Source organism: Anoplopoma fimbria, chromosome 15 (assembly GCF_027596085.1).
Source record: "Anoplopoma fimbria isolate UVic2021 breed Golden Eagle Sablefish chromosome 15, Afim_UVic_2022, whole genome shotgun sequence".
NCBI classification, from domain to species: Eukaryota; Metazoa; Chordata; class Actinopteri; order Perciformes; family Anoplopomatidae; genus Anoplopoma; species Anoplopoma fimbria.
This window is the reverse complement of record NC_072463.1, coordinates 3,958,865-3,977,925: the sequence shown is the minus strand read 5'-3', so window position 1 is coordinate 3,977,925 and position 19,061 is coordinate 3,958,865. Positions and strand designations below refer to the sequence as shown.

The following is a 19,061-nucleotide window of genomic DNA, read 5'->3' as shown; positions in this document are numbered from 1 at the left end:
AGACCAATGTCTTTATAAATACAAAATGTTCTTTACCCTTTTAACTGTATTGTTGTTAAGCACGTTGTTTTGGCTCTCTGTTGTTGGGTTGTCTCCATGGATACAGGATCCATGCTGATGTCATGTTACAGACATCAAATGTTTTCTTTGGTATAGACTTAGAAACTAATTTCCAGTAGCAGCAGGTAGTTATTATTAGTGCGAAAGTGTCTTATAAATTTGAGACTACATTACATTTGTATTATTGTTATTTTATATTTTTTTAAAAAGAGAGGGGGGGGAGGAAGTAGCGAATGATGTCTCATTGTCCAACCATTAATTATATTTTGTCATAATTGCATTTTTTTTTTTTTAAATCCTTTTTGAGGCATTAAATTAAATATTGGCTTTTGTACATAGAGGAGCATTTAGCAGCAAAACAATTGCCAGATGTTTCCCTCTGTAGATGGTGGAGACCAAAACATAGCAAAAAATGGAGTGAATTTGGGATTTTTTTTCAGGTCCACAGAAACACAACTCTAAATGAATGATAGTGTTGTCATGTAGCTGCAAGATGTGTAATGGAGAACCGAAAGCTAACAACCTTATGGAGTAATAATAATTACATTTTATATTTACAGCTTGTTCTGCTGTCCCCAAATTGGTGAACATATTTGTAAAAACAAATAAAATAAAATGCAACCAAGAGAAGGATTAAATTGTCTTGAATACATTACAAAGTGTCTCTCTCCCTTTACTAAATGTAGTTTTCTGGTTTTATGTTTTATTCTTATTTTCAATAAAAAATATATATTTTATATTGAGGTTGATGAAACTCTGATCGCCCTTGAGCAATAAACTCTATTGGAGCAGCTTATTGTTCAGTTGCACAAACTATGGATTTTGGACAGTTCTATGTTGTATAGTAGAAATATTTGTTGTGAATACGACAAAAAAGTTGCACATTATTTTAGCTGAGTACCACTATTTAAATAAAGGTTAGCGTGATGTTAGACAAGAGACCAGGCGGTTTGCAGAGAGGCTGATGGGAGGTGGACTGAATCTATAAAGTTTGTTTACCGCAACATTCAGATGCTCCTCCATCTGCTCTTTATCCAGTAAATCAATTCTGTTGCTTTGTGCTTCTCAAGGAGCTCCGATTATGAAAAAGGATGTGTGTCTGCATGCAAATTGACACTTCTTCTGCTCGCTGTTTGCCAAACAGATGCAGACTGTGATGTGTTGCTGCCCAACTCGGCCCGTTGCGTCATTAAGAATGAAGTTGCAAGAACTTCTTCCAGTCATAATGAGTTTGTGTTCATTATCTTACAGTACCTCCGAGTGAAACCTGATTCCTAGAAGGAGTGTTGAGCTTTTGGCTTTGGTTGTTCGGCCAGAGAGTCTTAGAATTTATTAGTACTTAACAAGAGTTAGTGTTAATAGCTAGTCATTTGTGTCAAAGCCAGACTCCAGTGCAAGATGGCAGAGTCCCCAGGGTGCTGTGATACATACCCAGCAGTCTTCACACTCTCAGAGGCTACACATTTTGGCTCTCAGATGCTTCACACAGTGGGACGTCTAATCAAGACAAATCGGGGGCCTCAGCACAATGAGTTGCTCATTTGCGTTTTTCATTTGTTACTGCGTGTTGACTGCTCTGGTGGCAGCGAGGAGTGTTCGGCAACAAGACGTCGGACCGGCCATGTCGGCTGCTTCAGCCCGTTTATATTCGTGTAAATGGTAATGAGGCTTTGTGCTCGGATTCACTCATACTTCATGGTTGTTATTGTTCTACGATTATGTATCACATTGTTTCTATTTATAGTGGATTGGTGTAGTTTGTCATTCCTTAATCTCCTCCACAATAAGTTCTAATTCAGTTGTGTTTTATTAAGCACTTTCATGTTTTATTAACTCGCAAATTTGCTTATTAACTTCCTAACTTACTAAAATATCTTGATATGCATTCAGGCAGTATCCAGGTAGGTTAGGCACAGTCTTCGATCAGATGACATTAAAGTGGCTGCAGCATGAATAATTTACCGATGTGATTAATTGATTCATCCTTTGGTATATAAAATGTCAGGAATAATGATTGCCATCCTAATTACAAGGAGAAGTAATGTCTGAAAAACTGCTCCACTGTTCTTGTGAACTGTCAAAAAAAACCATGAAATTAAGTAAAATAAAGGTTATACTCGTATTTGGGAAGCTGTAATTACCGAATATGACAAATTACTTATATGACTCATTATTTAAATTGATCTTAAAATGTTACAGGTATATTTGCAGAGAGTTTGATAGCTAGCCTGGCTCTGTCAAAGGTAAGATCACAGTGACGGCAAGACTTTTTTTTGTTCCTGATAAAACAAAATATATCAAAAAGGTTTTGCATGCTTTGCTACCTCTGTGCAGAGCCAGGCTAGCTGTTTCCCCCGTTTCTGGTATTTATTGCTAAGCTAACCAGCTGCTGGCTGTAGCCTCATCATATTTAATGGACATGAAAATGGTATCGATCTCATTCATTACTCAGCAAGAATATTGAATACGCATATTCCCTCTATGTTAAATCATTCCTTTTAAATGTAGTGGCTCAGGGGGAAAATAAAGGTCCGTCCCCTCCTCGCCCAGCTGTTACAACAGAGAGGAGCGTTGGGAGATTTGGCTCCAGGAACACACCGACAGACTCATGCAGGAATTTAATGAGCTGGCTTCCTCCACACAGAGAACCCGGGACATTAAATTTAGACTCTGCTTTCAGGCCATGCTGTAGAGAGAAAGAGAGTGCCCCCTCAAGCTATTTTTATAGCCTCTTGCTAAGGATATGATTATAAGGCATTTAATTGAGAGAGAAAGGGCGAACAAGTCAATAGACACGATTGACGGCCTCACAGGTGGATGGAACCACTCAGCGGGCTAATTACGAGCAAGTTGAGGCGTCGATCAGGAGGTCAAAGCCCCCGTCGTGCCCGAGCCTTGACCCCCCCCCACCCCCACCCCCCCCCTACTTGAACGTGCATCGACACAGAAAAGCCATGTGTGATGTCTGCAGTGTGTGCTTTCATGTTGAATTGCACTGCTGCCCTTTACCCGCGCCTGTTCTCTGCCAAAAACTCCCTCTAATGAGACGGAGGTCAACGGATCGTGTCAAAAACCGTGATCGCAGTCCTCTGTTGCCGTTTGACTTCCTGTGTGAGCTGAAGCACTAGGAGATGCATTTTCACACAACTGATCAATAATGGGTAGATGTTTTTTTTTTTTTTTTTATTATTCCAACACGTTTGGCTCTGGTTTTTTTCTTCCCTCCTGTGCAGTGGCTGCAGGTGTTTTAGTTTTGTTTTCGAGGGGTGTGCCGTTTGCACTCAGGTCTCGGTGTCTTGACAATTGACTCTGTCTCTCTATTTTTAGCACTCTGGCTGAGTTGACAGTCGACGACAGAGGTGCATCGCCTTGTTTACTGTGGTCTCTGTGGCTCACCTCCTCTCTCACTCCCCTCGCTGTCTTCCCTCTGCTCCTCACCCTCTGCAGCGTTCACACCGCTACGATCCACATCCTCCTCTTTTCTTGTTTCTACTTATTCACATTATTTCTGCGCTTTCTTTCCTCGGCTTCTCTTCCTCCTCCCATCCTCTCTCCTCTCCTCATAATCACCTCCCTCCTCCTCTTCTTCTTCTTCTGGCCAAGGTCCATTATATAAATCAAACCAGAATTAGACTCCTCCGCCTTGCAGTGGTGGAAAAGCTACGTTTAAAGTACATTTACTCAAGTACGCTTTCACTGCACTAGTACCATGATGTGACTGTTCATTCTGCACCACAACATTTAACGGAAATTGAGAAATCCTTTTTTACTACACTGTATTCATCTGACAACTACGAAAGCAAAAACGATGTGCTTAGAAAACACAGCTTTTTACAGTTGGCCAACAGGAAGTATAGAAAGCTAGAAATAGCTGCACCTCTACAAGCTCCACCAATAGGATCCAAGCCAAACAGTTTATACGTTGCTATTCTGGCCTCGTTCAATAGTTACTAAATCATTTACTAATATGTTATAGATAAGTCATAAGCTGTAATTAAGGATGTGTTTTGGTTGCCAGGTTCATTACAACCATTACTGTTTTTTTTAAAGCATTAAAAGTATTAATCCTGGATAATGAATGCTCCCAATTTTGAAGCTTAAAGCTGCACCAGTTAATTCTTAAATGATCAAATATTTATCTGTACTGTCAAAATGACGAGTTGTATCTACGACACAGTTTATTGCTCTCTTTTTTTTTCTTCAGTAATAGTTCTGAGTACTTCTTCCATCATCGCTTCCTTGATTTTAAGTGTGGGAAATAATCCTTTAGAACCAGTTGTGTGTTAATAAATTCTACCCAGTCACTACAGATGGAAGCTCTGCTGCGCGGTTGACGATGAACAGTTTATCCGCCGCTGACCTTCCCACTCCTCTTCTTCTTCCTCCTTCTCCCTAGCAACTGCTGAGGGAGATGCAACAGATGGCCAGCCGGCCTTTCGCCACCATCAACGTCGCCTTGGAGACGGACGACGAGCCACCTGACCTGATAGGAGGAAACGTCAAGGTGAGAGCAACCTTTTTTTTTCTTAGAGCAATCGCTGCCAAACCCTGGAGATGTGCCTTTTTTCTTTTTCTGCGCTGTCAGGAAGCTCCATCCGTCATCTGTGTCGATGCTCATCCTCCCTCCAGTGGGAGCTCAGTCTTCTGCCTGTCGACTGCAGTTTGTGATTACAGTCCGCCGTGCTTAGAAATAAAGAACCCCTTTTCAGGTTCCTAAAAAGGTTCCTTATATAAAAACCTGATGGAACCCTTTGGAGAGTTCGACCTAGAGTCCAACCTAAAGGGTTATACCTAGAACCATCTGTGAAAGGTTCCACTCAGATCCCACTACGAGAGGCTCTACAGAGAACCTTCTATGGTGTAATGGTTCCACCCAGAAGCCTCTCTAGAGGTTCTTTCCAGAACCTTCCCACCTAAACCGATCTTGTTGGTTCTACCAAGAGCTCTCTTTTATATTATAAGGGTTTCATCTAGAAACCAACCGGTTCTACGGAGAACCCTTTTACATTGCAAATGTTACATCTTGAAAACACCTAGAGTTCCTCATCGTGCAGCACAACCATTTAAAAATCAAGGTTCACAATCCTTTTGAAGGGTGTCGGCTGGGAGTAACACCAGCGTTGGAGAGATTTATTACAAAACCTCAGCTCCAATGTTTGTTTTGACAGCTATATTTAATAGATAACACATTGTGGATTCTATAATCCAACAGACATTAACTTTCCATTTTGACCCTGAAGAAGATATTTAATAATTTACCAAGATTTCGACGTGGTACTTCTTCAAGGTAAACATCCTTTTCAGCCTGAAGATTCTTTCAACAATCCCTGAAGAACTATTTCTTCCAAAAAGGGTTCTTTGAATGCAAGTCTTACAAAGAATCCTTGAAAAATCCTCTTCTTTAATGAGAAAACCTTGGCCCTTTAGGGAGAACCCTTTGGAACCCTGATTTCTGAGAGTGTGTATCGATAGATGTTCCTCACACCATCTGCTTTACGTCAGAACTCTTAAAGGTGATTCCATTACTTTTTCAACAAGCCAAGGAGGCTCACTTAGGAGGAGGAAGAGTTTGAAGTGTAGTGCTGTTCTAGTACACCTAATGAGGGTCAATGCGGTCTACATTTTGCTGGGACCGTTTGAAGGCCTGATGATGATGAAAGTGGGCTGCTGATGAGTAACACTGTGCATTATACCAGTTAAAGCCAGTTTTTTGTGGGTAGGCTGCGCATTCTAATGAGAAGGAATTCAGTTAACCCTGGAGTTAAACACATGCAGATGAGAGTAAAGTATTGTAGATTAAGACACTATACTTAGAATTGAGATAAGAGTTTCATGCCAACATCGAGATATATTCTTCATTTTGAAGAGAAATTATTATTTAACGCCCACGCGCAGGAATGGTTTGCTGGCATGAAAATTAAGAACATTAGGGGACACTAGAAAAGTCATGATTCATCCCACAAAACAGACTTGTTTTGGTGCGACAGACCATCTGTGTTTTGGAAACACTCGAAGGTAATGAAATCTGTCAATATGGATGTTCAGATTGTTGGAACAAAGCCATTTAACCAGAAGTGGAGTATTCAGAGTGAAAGACTTAAACCATCGCTCTTAAAAAAATGTATTACACCAGGGTACCGGGTTTCAGGGAGACCAGAGATAACCCCTCATTTTTAGTTTTTGAGTGTATTGCAGTTTTTTTTTTTGTTAACCTATTGGCTAAAGAATGCCAAAGTCAGAAACCCAAACTAAAAAGCAAATAAATGTCAATGTTTGTCACATTTTATCCTTTGTGTAATATTTTGCATTCATTACTTTTAGTTGCTGTTATTGTTGTTTGATTTGAGATAATACATTTCTATGAAAAAGTCATTTGCCATACTTCTAAAACACATTTTCTTACCAATAATGGTATCTAGTCATGCTGAGGTTTGGAGATATCGTTATCTGAAAGTCCTGCCACTACCTCAGTGTGTGCAGATGAACATTTTTTAATGGGAACTTTTTCTTAGGAAGTTTTTGAATAAAGAAAAACAGTCTCACCTGAATAAATTCCATTTTATCCGCAGAGAGAGAAAAGTCGTACAGCTTAAATATTATGAATCTTCTGATGAGGAAACCAGATCCATCAGATTTATACAGTGCTGTAAACAAGACACACTTCCTTGTAACGAGGAAACACCTGCTGTCTCCTAACAATAGAATTAATGGAGTCACAGTCAGAAGAATAGAGCGAGATAAGAACAGTCTGCAAGGTCTTCTAATCAACAGTGATGATCTGGATAAAAACAGACTTCTTTGTATCCAACACTAAAGGAGATTAAGTGTAAACACGATCCGTCACAGTAATTTGCCGCCACAGGTAGAAAGCTAGTTCCCATAAAAATGCCAGCTGCTCTTTAGTTTTCAAAATGTATATTTTTTTCAATGATTGTGAGCACTGCAAACAAAACTTCTTTCACCTCCAATGTATCAGAGTGTGGAGGCAAAGATATCAGATGCCTGGGCAATTACATACCACCCAGGATATGTGTTTGTATTGTGTGATTTGGACAAATAGACCCTTTAATCCAGTGTAACACTGTGTTGCATGTATGTATCAGTTATACTGAGGCCTTCTGTTGAATCCCCCACCTTTTAAAATGATCTAGCTTTGCACTTCAAAAACATTGGCCTCGGTTGCACTCGTCTTTACGCCTTTTGTTCACACTTCAATGCGACTTGCCTTATCAGATAGTGATCTGATATATTTCGTGGTCAAAGGAGCGGCTGTAAAACAGTGGATAAACACGTTTTATGTCCTTTAAATTACTCTCATTAACAGTCCAGCGTTCTATTTGCTAGTACTCTTGTTTTATTGAAGAAGGAGCTGCTAAAAACAACTCCATTGATTCAGTGATAGACACATGTTCCTATAAATTATTCACATTCGACATTCGGTGATATCTTGTTATTTAAAAGCTTTTATTTTGAAGCAGCAAAATGAGGAAATGGTGGGTTTTCGTAACTTTTTTTTTTTTTTGACTGCTAAAAAAAAAGTCTCATTTGGAAAGGAAGCTGATGTAGACTTACGTTTGATAAACTGTCAATCTGTCCAAAGCCTCACTGAGATCAGAACTCAATGCGAGACAGACTTCTTGGCATGTGGTCCGGCTGATCGGATCCCAAATGCGAGCCGGATCCGATCTCGAAGCGTACAGACTTGACAGTTAATACGTCCTGGCCTGATCAGATGACAAAAGTCACATTGAAAAACTTAAAAGAAAGTGTAACCCCGGCCCTAGTCAGACTCATGATGGACAGAAATCCTGGACAAACTCCTTTTCCTTATCAAAACCTGGCACCTATATTTCCCACAATGCAACTCGACCACTGGTCAGAGACAAGGCAATTTCTCAGACTTCACACATATTCCTCTGGAGTCACAAGTTACTTCTTTTTACATTCCAAGACCTGTGAACAGACTTTGATGTGTGAAGTTCATACCATGTCAAATTCTTTGGCTGTCAGGATGTGCTGACCTCGTTTTTTTTTTTTTACAAAGCCAAGGGCAGAATTAATTGCAAAAATGAGCGAGATAGATTTTTAAATATATAGTTTAAGTACAGTGGTGCTATAGTAGATGTAGAATCAGTTGACTAGATTCAAAGCAGACCTCGGGCCCGTTGAATTAGCAGAAGGGTAGATTTACTACTTAGATTTAAAGGTAAAGATCAAGCTGAGCCTGAGATGGTGGCTTAGGAGACTCCATTAAAGAGAAGAGTTTGACGCACCGGTGGGATTTGAAGAAGGTTGGAGCAGATTTAAACGCAGATATGGAGCACAGACTTCGCAGCAGCAGAGCACGTTTTAGAAAGTAGAAATTGTGCCGAGTCATAGTCATAGAAATTGCAGCCGCATGCAGGCATACCTGTGACTGTGCACTTTGTGATGAATGACCTCTGAATGCAGATGTAGTGCAGAATTATAGGGCCGGTCCAGCGGGGTGGCTCGGGGCCCCCTCGGCTCTGACAGGGGCCATGCATCTCAAGGGGCTCCGGAGCACCAGGTTTCTCACAGCAAAGACTGCAGGGCCCCTCAGGAAGATCAGCAGCCAATCAAAGCCCTGCTCCGACAGAAACCATCCCGCTTCGTCACTTCTCTTACGTCCTCTCGTCTCTTCTTCGTCCCTTTCTGTAATATTCTTGTCTCTTCTTCTGTCCTCTTTCCTTCTTCTCTTTTGTCCTATCTCTTTTCTTGGCTCTGCTCTGTTCTTTGCGGTTTATTTTTGTCCTTTTCTTTTAGTCTTTTATCGCGTCCTCTCTTCTCTCCTCTTTTTTTCTGGGTTGTCTTCTGTTTATTTTTTTAAAGTTCTCTTTTTCCTTTCACTTGTAGTATTTTCTTGTACTTGTGTCCCCTCTCTTACTCTCTGTTTTCCTCTTTTTCTGTTATTTTTCTTCTTCTTTCCTTTGTCTACTTTTCCTTTCTTTCTGCTCTCCTCTCTATTCCTCCCCTTGTCTCCTCTCTTCTGTTTCACCCCTTTTCTCCATTATTTTCTTATTTTTGTCCCCTTCTCCTTTTTTCTTAGTTTCTGTTTATCTTCTTTCCAATTCATAATCTCTTTTTGTCTTTTTTTCCTCTTCTCACCTGTTTGTTCTCTACACCTCGTTTGTTTCCGTCTCTGTACAATAGTTTCTTCCATTCACTTTGTTTAGTTTTGTCAAATTTAATTATCCTGTGTCCTTGTTTGCCTTCTATTAGTTTCACTTCCCTCCTTTTCTCTCTGTCCATCATCCTCTTCCTTTTCTTTTTTCTTTTTTCTATTATTTTCTCTTTACTTCTCTTTGTATCTTTTCTCTTGCTCCCTCTCGTCTCCTCTCTGACATCCGTACTTTACTGTGTTGTCCTCCTCTAATTTACCATCCCGTCACTGATGCTATCGGCCGTCTGGGGTTTTCTGTCGGCCTTATCTGCCCGTTCCGTTTGTGTGTTTTTGTGTACTTCTGCATGTGTGTGTGTGTGTGTAAGGAAAAGATGCAACTCGCTGTGGAAATCAGGCGCCATCCACCTCCTCCTCCGTCTCTGCTTCACCTTTTCTTCTACCCACCTCTACTCTTCTTTTCTTCCTTTCTTCCCGGCCTGCTCTCCTCCTCTCCATCAGGGCGGGAGCATCCCAGAAGCAGAGATCCAATTTAGATCTACCTCCTCAGCTTTTCTCTGCCTTCACCAGCTCCAACGGTGAGCGCGCCGCTATCCTATCTCCTCCCGGGCTCAGATTGAGCGACTCGGCGGCGGATTCCTCCCCTTGTTTCCATGCTGTTTTATCAGGACGCTACAGTAGTGTATTAAGACCCGCGATCTAAGTATACAGGGGGGCCCGGCGCCACACAGCGAGCTGAAGATCATTAAAGTTGTTTATAGCCTCGGTGGGAAGTCCAAACTTGCTCCGCCGATGAGATATATTCACTCGGCTTCTGCCAAATGGAGCTTGCGGCCCCGGCATCACGGGCAGATGATTACCTTTCTGACGCCTTCTGCTCTGCTTTTATTTATAGATACCGTGGGACGAGAGAAAAACCTGGACATTTGACGCAAGAAAAAAAAAAAGGGGCGGGTAGCGAGGAAACAGTCTGGTTTATCATAACATGATTGTGGTGCACAGTTCTCTCCCATCACGCTGTCTACCTCCACTCATTATAAATTGTATTAAATTTAAAGCATTTGGCTGTTTTTTTTTTTTTGTTTTTTAAAGAAACAGTGTGATAATCTTGAATTCAATGATCGGCAGTGTTACAGGCAAGAAAAGGTAAGGTCAAGGGTCAAACACCAGAGGAATGCTTAATTATGATGATTTCTGATAAATAAGTGTTGAAAAGACTTTTGTTTCATAAATATAGAATGGCACACAGAAAACGGTAGATTTTCTGAATATTTACCACATATGATGTAAAGATGAGAAGAGGTGTGACACAATTATACCTTTAACATCCCAAGTTTTAATTATATCCAGAAGTTAATAAGTCTGTGATGTTATTCATAGCACCTTCCATAAGAAAGAATAGTGTTGTAAGAACTGTTTTAGAAAAGCAGAAATGTTTGGCTCACTTTTCACGAGTCATTTTCACCTCAACCAACTGCTCTATCACCTGGAGGCGTTTCTATTGGAACTGAGACAAAAGGTGCTTTTTTTTTAACACATTTTAAGTATTTTAAGTCCTTTTCTCACAGAATCTGCTGCTGAGTAGTGTTCGGTTCGAGCAGTTGTTGTAAACCATTGAAGATGCTGGTGGTGGCCATTCGTTGACTTGCATTTCATGTCAAAAATTCCTCGCCTCGTTTCAGATTGAGAACCAAAATTCAAATTCAGTGAGGTATATTCACTTAAACTTATCTTGTTCATCTGAATTTACTTCTGCTGTGTTTAGCTTAAATGCGTCCCAATATGGCGCCATTATCTCAGGCTCAGAAAACATTTTCTTTTGCATACAGAAGCCAACTGAAAACGCATCAAAGTGTGCTCAGTGGAAGTGGCTGTACCTGGTGAGTCATAGCAACAGGGAGTTTGACTCGCTTTCGTCGCTGGCGGGGGGAAACTCGTCCCCAGCTGCTGCTGGAGTAGAGTGGAATGCAGCGGATGAAAGCGGAGCAGCGTGCAGCCGCAGTGTATGCCCACATCAGCGTGTGTGTGTGTGTGTGTGTGTGTGTGTGTGTGTGTGTGTGTGTGTGTGTGTGTGTGTGTGTGTGTGTGTGTGTGTGTGTGTGTGTGTGTGTGTGTGTGTGTGTGTGTGTGTGTGTGTGTGTGTGTGTGTGCTGTGAAGCAGAAGCGATTCTTACGTGCTGGGCTAATTACTGGAGGTAATTTAACAAAACCTTTAGCCGCTCTGCCTGGCCGGTCTAGATAACTCTCCGGAGTGGTTCTGGTTGGGGGAGGATGGGGGGGGGGGGGGGGGGGGGGAGGGGGCGTCAACGTTATAAAACAAAGGCATCTGCTGGGGGATGTTATTAACACACAGCCTCTGAAGAAGACCACAGGAAAAAGACACTACCTTTGGGGAACATCTTAGGCAAAGAAGAAAATAAAAAAATCAAAAGAAAAATTAAAAAGAGTTTAAAAGAACGGATAATTGAATTTTTCAAGGTGTTCTGTTGTTATTTTTACCCCGTACTTTCCACTCTGGACAAAATAAAGTGTATGTGTGTGTTTAGGGAGATAAATTGTGTTATTTTTTTGAAGGCACACTTTTGTTTGTGTCAGAAATGGGAAGCAAAGCACCCGGCTTGTCAGGTTGAAATTGAGGTTGTACGTTGGTTACAATAGTCGGCACTGACGATAAAAATCAACTGGAACGATCACGAAGCGAGTTGAAAAACCCCCAAATAATCCCAATGTCACATCCCACATCAGTCTGACAGCAAGTCTCTTCCTATTCCAAACGTGCGTCTGTTCCCTCTCCGGTTTGAATATGAGATGCTGCTGTTAGAAAATGAGAGACGAGCACGTAAACAAGCGAGAACCTGAGAGCACCCTGCAGCTGCTGCAGTGGAAATTGGACTTGGCAGACAAGACTTACGACGGCCCTAAACTGGGAAATTAAAAGCTGCCAGTCTTCTTTTGTTTATTTATTTATTTTGAACACATAGAGGACAGATGTGTTCAGGTTATGACGGGCAGCCCCTCATTTTTTTTCCCAATTTGTAAACACACTGAATGAGAGATACATTTTGCCCCGAGGCAAAAAACAGGCCTGTGGACCCGGAGCGAACCAGGCCCGGCTGGATCGCTCCTGGCAAGGCCAAAATAATTGTTTCATCTTTCTTTGTATCGAGAGATCGAGGAGCGAAATTAGCCAAGTGTGATATTGCGCCGCCATTAACGCTGGACTTTAATAGTTTATCAGAAGTTTTATTCACATTCCTCAGCAGTCCATGTAAGCTGCATATAATGAAGTTCTTGCACCATGAGTTTGAGAATGGAAAGAAATGATCCTTTTAGTGAGTGTCTTTTCTGGTTATTGCGTCATCACTCATTTATCACACGGAGCTGTAAGTGATATTAATGTTTTATCGCCCTGAAAAACCACAGTGGCCTTTACTGTCATAAAATTGAATCTTGGCAGTTTGAATATAATACAAAATTAGTTTGTGGCTCTAAAAGGTGAAGATACATAGTTCAATTCTATAAAAATATGAGTTATGGATTGCCTTTTTTTTTCAGCAATAGCCATTCAATGTACTACTTGCATTCAGTGATAGCCTTTCCATATGGTAGCTTGCGTTGGTGGCAGAGTCCACCTTTCTTGTGTTGGGTTCAATTCGTAAAACACAAGTTTAAACTTAAGCTTAAACTGAGACACACTCAGTTTAACACTTGTTTTGGTGCATTAACAGTAAAACCAGTTGCTCTCCTGTTGTATTCCTAAAATAGTAGCTGATCAAGGTTTGTTTGTCGGCCCCAGTGATCAAAACCATAGACCGTAAATAAGAAGTGTACGTAGTCATCGTGACGTCACCCATTGGTTTGTGGACTGCCGTTATGAAGCCTTGAGTTTTGCAATTTGGCCGCCAATGTCTTTGATTACGGCCGTCGCCATCTTGACTTTTTGCAGTCGGTGAACAGAAGTCACCATATTTGGAATGCAGAGGAGTGACGCTGTATAGGGCTCTGTCAATCCCAATAAACCCGCCCTAAATCATACTCTGCTTTATGGTCTGTTTGACTCTAAATGGAGCATCATTTACTAAATGAACATCACGCTGTATTGAAGAAGACTTGAAACTAGAGATTGAGACCATAAACTCATGTTTACAGTGTTTACTGAGGGAATAAACCAAGAGAGAAGTAGAGTCATTTTCTCATAGACTAAAGGGTGCCCACTTGTGATTTGGCCCAAAAATTCCAAGAACTGCAAGAGCTTTATCAGTGGACTGTCGGCTCAGTCAGATTAAGTCTTTGAATGGTTGTAAACATCTTTGTGTCCCGTTGTTGAGACCTTTTGGTTCATTCAAGCAGTTCATTTTAAGACACAGATTAGATCAAGATGAGATTAAAATGTCATGTGCAGCATTTACGAATGTCACCGTCAAATTACCTTTGATACCTTCATGCTGTTTAATTGAGCAGAAGTAAGGTGATTCGTAGGTTCTCCCTCACAGCAGCGGTGTTGTGGGCTCTGGTGTTTCTCATAATTCAAACTTTTTTTCAAAGAACCCGTCCGTCCCGACTCGTCCTTGCCGGTTCTTGGTGTTATCATTCTTTATTTGTTTTTTGCTTTTTACTTCGCTAAGGAGATATATATACAGCAGTGTGTGTAATGGCTGGTTGCTAGAGGGCTGCCAATCTTCTCTGCAATTCTCTGTCTTGTTTGTTTATGCCAATTATTATTAATATTATGTTCTGGGCATATTAAATGTCATTAAAAAGCCTTTTTGAATTAATGTTGATGTTTGTAATGCTACAAATGAAACCTCAAAAAGGCTATGCGTGGAAGCAATAAGTTAATGATTTCAGAATTTCTTTAATTGAAAACATAAAATAGAAGGAGCTCTGTTGTTCCTTGTCTGAGTCTTTATGTTATGAGCTGTACAGATTGTCAAGCCCTTTGGGACAAACTTGTCTTCATTTTGGCTTCTTAAAATAAACCTGAGTTGACAAGAGAGAGACGGATTAACGAGGAGGGAGTTGAAGATGGAGAGGATATAAAACAAAGCGGCGACCCCTTGTCTTTGTTTGCTTACATTAATCATGCTCCATTCTCAGAGTCAAATCACCGTATTGTCAGAAACCCAGCGTGTCCGAGTCGAGGTGCTGTGGTTAACTCTGGTATCCAAACATGTGTCTGGGTATTTGTTATTTTCTGCTGCTGGTTTGACTGCAGTGTTTCCAGCAGCAGGCGGGTCGGCCCCTCTGAGAGCCCATTTGTCTGCATCTGAACTATTCCCCCTCTGTTTTTCTTGGGTTTTTTTCGGGAGGGGAGTGGCGGTAACGCTGCATGTGTGTGAGAGCAGAAAATACACAACTAGGAAAATTGCTGCAAGCTCAGAGGCATGCATGCAAAGCAAACACACACTAACAAACCTCCTAATAACCTTCAGTTTCCAAAGTTACATGACGATAGTTCTCAGCTGCATAAATATACAAACATTCAGACTGTCAGCCATATTGAAATCGCACATATAGACTGTAAGCCCCTTTCAGAAGGGACATTTGTAAATTTGCTGGCTTCATTATCTGTTAAAGTAATGACAAATATGTATTCTTTACATCATTTTCTCTAACTAGCTTTTTCAAAAATGACATTTCCAATTATCCCTGATGATAAATGCTTTCATCCATTTAGTCACTTATCTGACAGAATATAAAATTCTGCTCATGTTGTATTAGTCTGACAACGTAGCAGACTTGGCAATGATAACACGTTATATACATACTCTCTACTCTATATTCTTAATTACTCACATGCTGTATGTCACATGCTCGGTGTTCCAACTGTAAAAACTTGGCATTAATTCAATTGAGAAAAAAATTGTAGGCAAACGGATAATCATTGGGGTTTCCTTGGTTTCTTTTGCATCTTTTCCTTTTTTTTCTTCCCCTCTTGTGTGCAGGAGGAAAAGAAACAGATAAAAACACACATGTCAGACTAATCTTACATGAGAGTTCTGCAAAAACAATGTTTTTTGCATGTCTATTTATTCTGGTTAAACCGTGTATTTCTGCACAGGTGCAGATAAAGACCAGGCTCCACTAATATCATTAATATTATAATATTTGTAGAATTATATTCCATTTTTTGGTTGCAAAGGATTGTTTCAGACTCGTGTGATTCAGGCATTTCCAATTATTCAAGAGCCCGAACCTCAAACATTTTTGATAAAAGATGTAATAATTTCCAAAATGATTTTATGTAATGCACAGACGCTCCACCTTTTTATCTTGCAGGGCCAAAACTTAAACTTGGGCTACGGGCCAAAAGCAAACACCAATCATAATGTATTTATTGCATCGTTAAGATGCGAAATGGTCCTAAGATCCCAAGTTCCCTTATTTTAAATGCCTTTTTCTGCATCTCCACTTTTTTCTTATCTCACTCGTGCCAAACTTACTCGTCTCTTACGAGTGTCACTCTGCCCACTGTTCTTAGAATATACAAAAAAAGATTATATTATTATTATAATTAGGGATTCATAATTTTTTAAAGGTTTTTTTTTTCCTCACAAAAATAAGATGGCATAAACACAGTTATATATGATTTATTTACTTCTTTATAAACTAAAATTATTTCCTTATTAACAACTTTGGCCCCAATCCTCACTTTGATAAGCCCTGAAATATTCCCCTTCCATCTGTTAGCGTTGAGCCTTTCAAAAACATAATTTTCCCTGCAGTCAAACATCATTTTACACTCCCGCTTGTTGCACACAACTGGGTTACACATTATTTTCTTCCTTGTTATCGCACCCTACACTTACCCATAACACCCTTCTCTGAGTAGACCCACAGAGACACTTTTGTATTATCTGAGAACCATAATTCCAGCCTTAGAAGCACAGCTGAACATTTCTATAACACATGAAGCGTCATTGAAATGCTAAAAATGTAAGATTGCAGTCGTGGCTTTTACAAAAAAAACTCATTTGAGGGCTTATTCATACATTAGCCGGACATTACCAGCGCATCTACTGGGTGAAAAGCATGTCTGAAAGGGGGTTTTATCCACCAACACACAAACAGCGAAAATAACAGAGGATGAAATGCCCTTCACTGTCAGCGTACTTGAACACAGTGAAAACATGGGTGCTATAAACACACATCTGTAGCAGTATAAACAAATACAGAATCCCCCTCGGTTACAACATCATCTTCACTGAATACACACACACACACACACACACACACACACACACACACACACACACACACACACACACACACACAGAGGCATCCAGGTCTTTGTGTCACTTCCCTAGCTACCTGTGTGACAGCCTGTGTACCCTGCCGGTATGAAAGGTAAGCCTCCGAGAGACGAAGCATAGAATAATTGTGGAAAATGGGTCAGAGCCCGAATATCATTACTGCCCCTCTCACCATGTGTACACTTACACTCTGTGTGTGTGTGTGTGTGTGTGTGTGTGTGTGTGTGTGTGTGTGTGTGTGTGTGTGTGTGTGTGTGTGTGTGTGTGTGTGTGTGTGTGTGTGTGTGTGTGTGTGTGTGTGTGTAAGAGAGACAGATCAGCTGTGATGAATCTGTGTGTGAAAAGGAGAAAAGTGTTTTGTGTGTGTGTGTGTGTGTGTGTATACAGTTGCAGTGTGAAGAATGTGTGCGTCACACTCCTGCGGCAATGCCACTTGGGGCGTTAAGCTCAACTCTCTAGAGTATAAAGACCGGCGTGGGAAGGGATTGAACTTGTGTTTCGGAGATGTGTGTGTGTGTGTGTGTGTGTGTGTGTGTGTGTGTGTGTGTGTGTGTGTGTGTGTGTGTGTGTGTGTGTGTGTGTGTGTGTGTGTGTGTGTGTGTGTGTGCACACATTGTGAGGCAGTGTGTGTGTGCGCACACATTGAGAGGCAGTGTCAGGAGTGTGTGAAACCATGCCATGGCCCAGTTTCCTGTCCGGCTCAGGAATTCGAAACACACAGAGAGAGAGAGAGAGAGAAAGAAAGATGGAGAGAAAGTAATAGGAAGCTATCTGTATGCGGTCGAGGTGGTGTACTCCATATCCTCATCCTCCGTTCGAGGTAAAGCCATGAATATTGTACGAGGGGCGAGCGTTGGCAGATCCGGACAGTGTTTACAGGCGCGGGAGACTCATCCCCACATATGGATGAGTTAGTGATAAACAGGAGGTATTGAGTCAGGTGTGTGAGGAAGCGACAGGAGTGCACCGCCGACACAAAACAAAATCTACGCTCCCAGGGCCGCCACTTGATATCCAGCCGAGGCCCTGCACTGCACACGGGCGCCATGGTCATGAATTTGTGCACAGTGGGCGAATTTGGAAAGGGGAAAGGGGAGGGGGGGGTCCAATTTGTGCCCACGGATCAGTCCGTGTATCTAAAGTTATTTCCTTTTTTGTGGTAGCTGTTCATGTTGCTGACACAAACAGTAACAGCAAAGCCTCCGTTATATCCGCGTCTTTGGAAAAATGGCGTTTGTTCCTCCAGGATTTGTGATGTGTAATTTATTTATTTATTTATTTATCTCCTCCTGTTTCTTTCTCTCTTTCCGCAGTCCGTCCCAAAGCCCATCGCCCTAGAGCCTTGCTTTGGCAACAAAGCGGCCGTGCTCTCCATCTTCGTGCGGTTACCCAGGGGCACCGGCGGCATCCCTCCTCCAGGACAGTCTGGTAAGACGAAGCCGCTGAATCCTTTCCGCTTGTTTTCGTTCCTCACGTCATCCGTCTTTGTTGGATTGTTGTTCACCTTTTTTACTCCGCCTCTCCTTGAGCCACTTTCCTCTCCTCCGTCTTATGAAGCTCTTTCATGCTTTGTTTGGTTTCACTCCCTTTTCTTTTTCGTATTATCCTTCCTTCAGGTTGCTAAACCATTTCCACAATAAAGTGATTAAAGAGATTTCAGGTTGTTTTGCCAAACTTTGCAGCACACATAGAAACACCCAAACAGCAGCAAAGATGAACCTTTTATTCCTTCTGAACAACAACATAATGTGTAACAGCCTTAGAACTCTCCTGACTCTCAGCTAGTTAAATGTGTTTTCCTCTGGTTAAAGGTGCAACCCGTTATAGCTCAGGCTAGCTGGTTAGCATGCTCCTTTCAGTAGATATCGCTACATGTCAGAACTGTCACAACTTCATACTCTTTTAATAATGTTAGGTATTTTTTCTTTTTGCCAGATCGAACACATTTCACCCCTTTAACAAATCTGAACACACAGTTCAGTTCTCTCACATCGTGTATTTATCGCTTTCTGCTGTCAGACAAACGACTATAAATATAAATCAAAGTGAGGCTTTATAACTGCCACCTCTTTACCAGGTGAACAGTCGTTTCTGCGTTGCGGCGGCACTCCATCGATCAACTCCCTCTGCTCGTGAAGTCCTCCGGTAGCAGAAACGTAAATACAAATTAACACCTGTATTGTGTCATCACATATTTGGGCATTAACAATGACGGATCCCAGAGAGAGTTGAAGATGACAGGAAGTTGGCTCAGCGCCTGAACTTGTGAGCAGAGACGTCGTCCTGGGTTTGGAGAAGCTTTACTCTTCTCATCCCTGTTACAATGTGAGGGAAGTGTTTTCAGAACTATTCAGGACAAAAAAATGACAAAAAATAAACTCAAAAGGCCAAAACATTAACAAAACAATATGTAGAAAACTTTGTCATAACTGGTCTATAAACCAGGCAAAGTGGGCCACTGGGCTCAAGACCTTTTTGGCAATTGGATTAATTGCATTTATGAAATATGCACCATTAAAATATCAATGTGGAGCCTGGGTTTGTACTTAATGTTGTAGCCCTTTGCAAGGGTCTCCTTGTCAAAACCTTGCATTTATTATAGAGAGTGC

General features: G+C 41.2%; 1 protein-coding gene across 1 annotated transcript in view; it reads left to right on the top strand.

The window, feature by feature from the left end:
- atrn (attractin) overlaps positions 1–19,061 on the top strand; it is a 133,021-nt gene that overhangs the window by 109,947 nt on the left and 4,013 nt on the right. Inside the window, 2 exon segments of the mRNA XM_054613316.1 lie at positions 4,457–4,564; positions 17,766–17,880. Of these exon segments, the coding sequence (XP_054469291.1) occupies positions 4,457–4,564; positions 17,766–17,880 (223 nt within the window).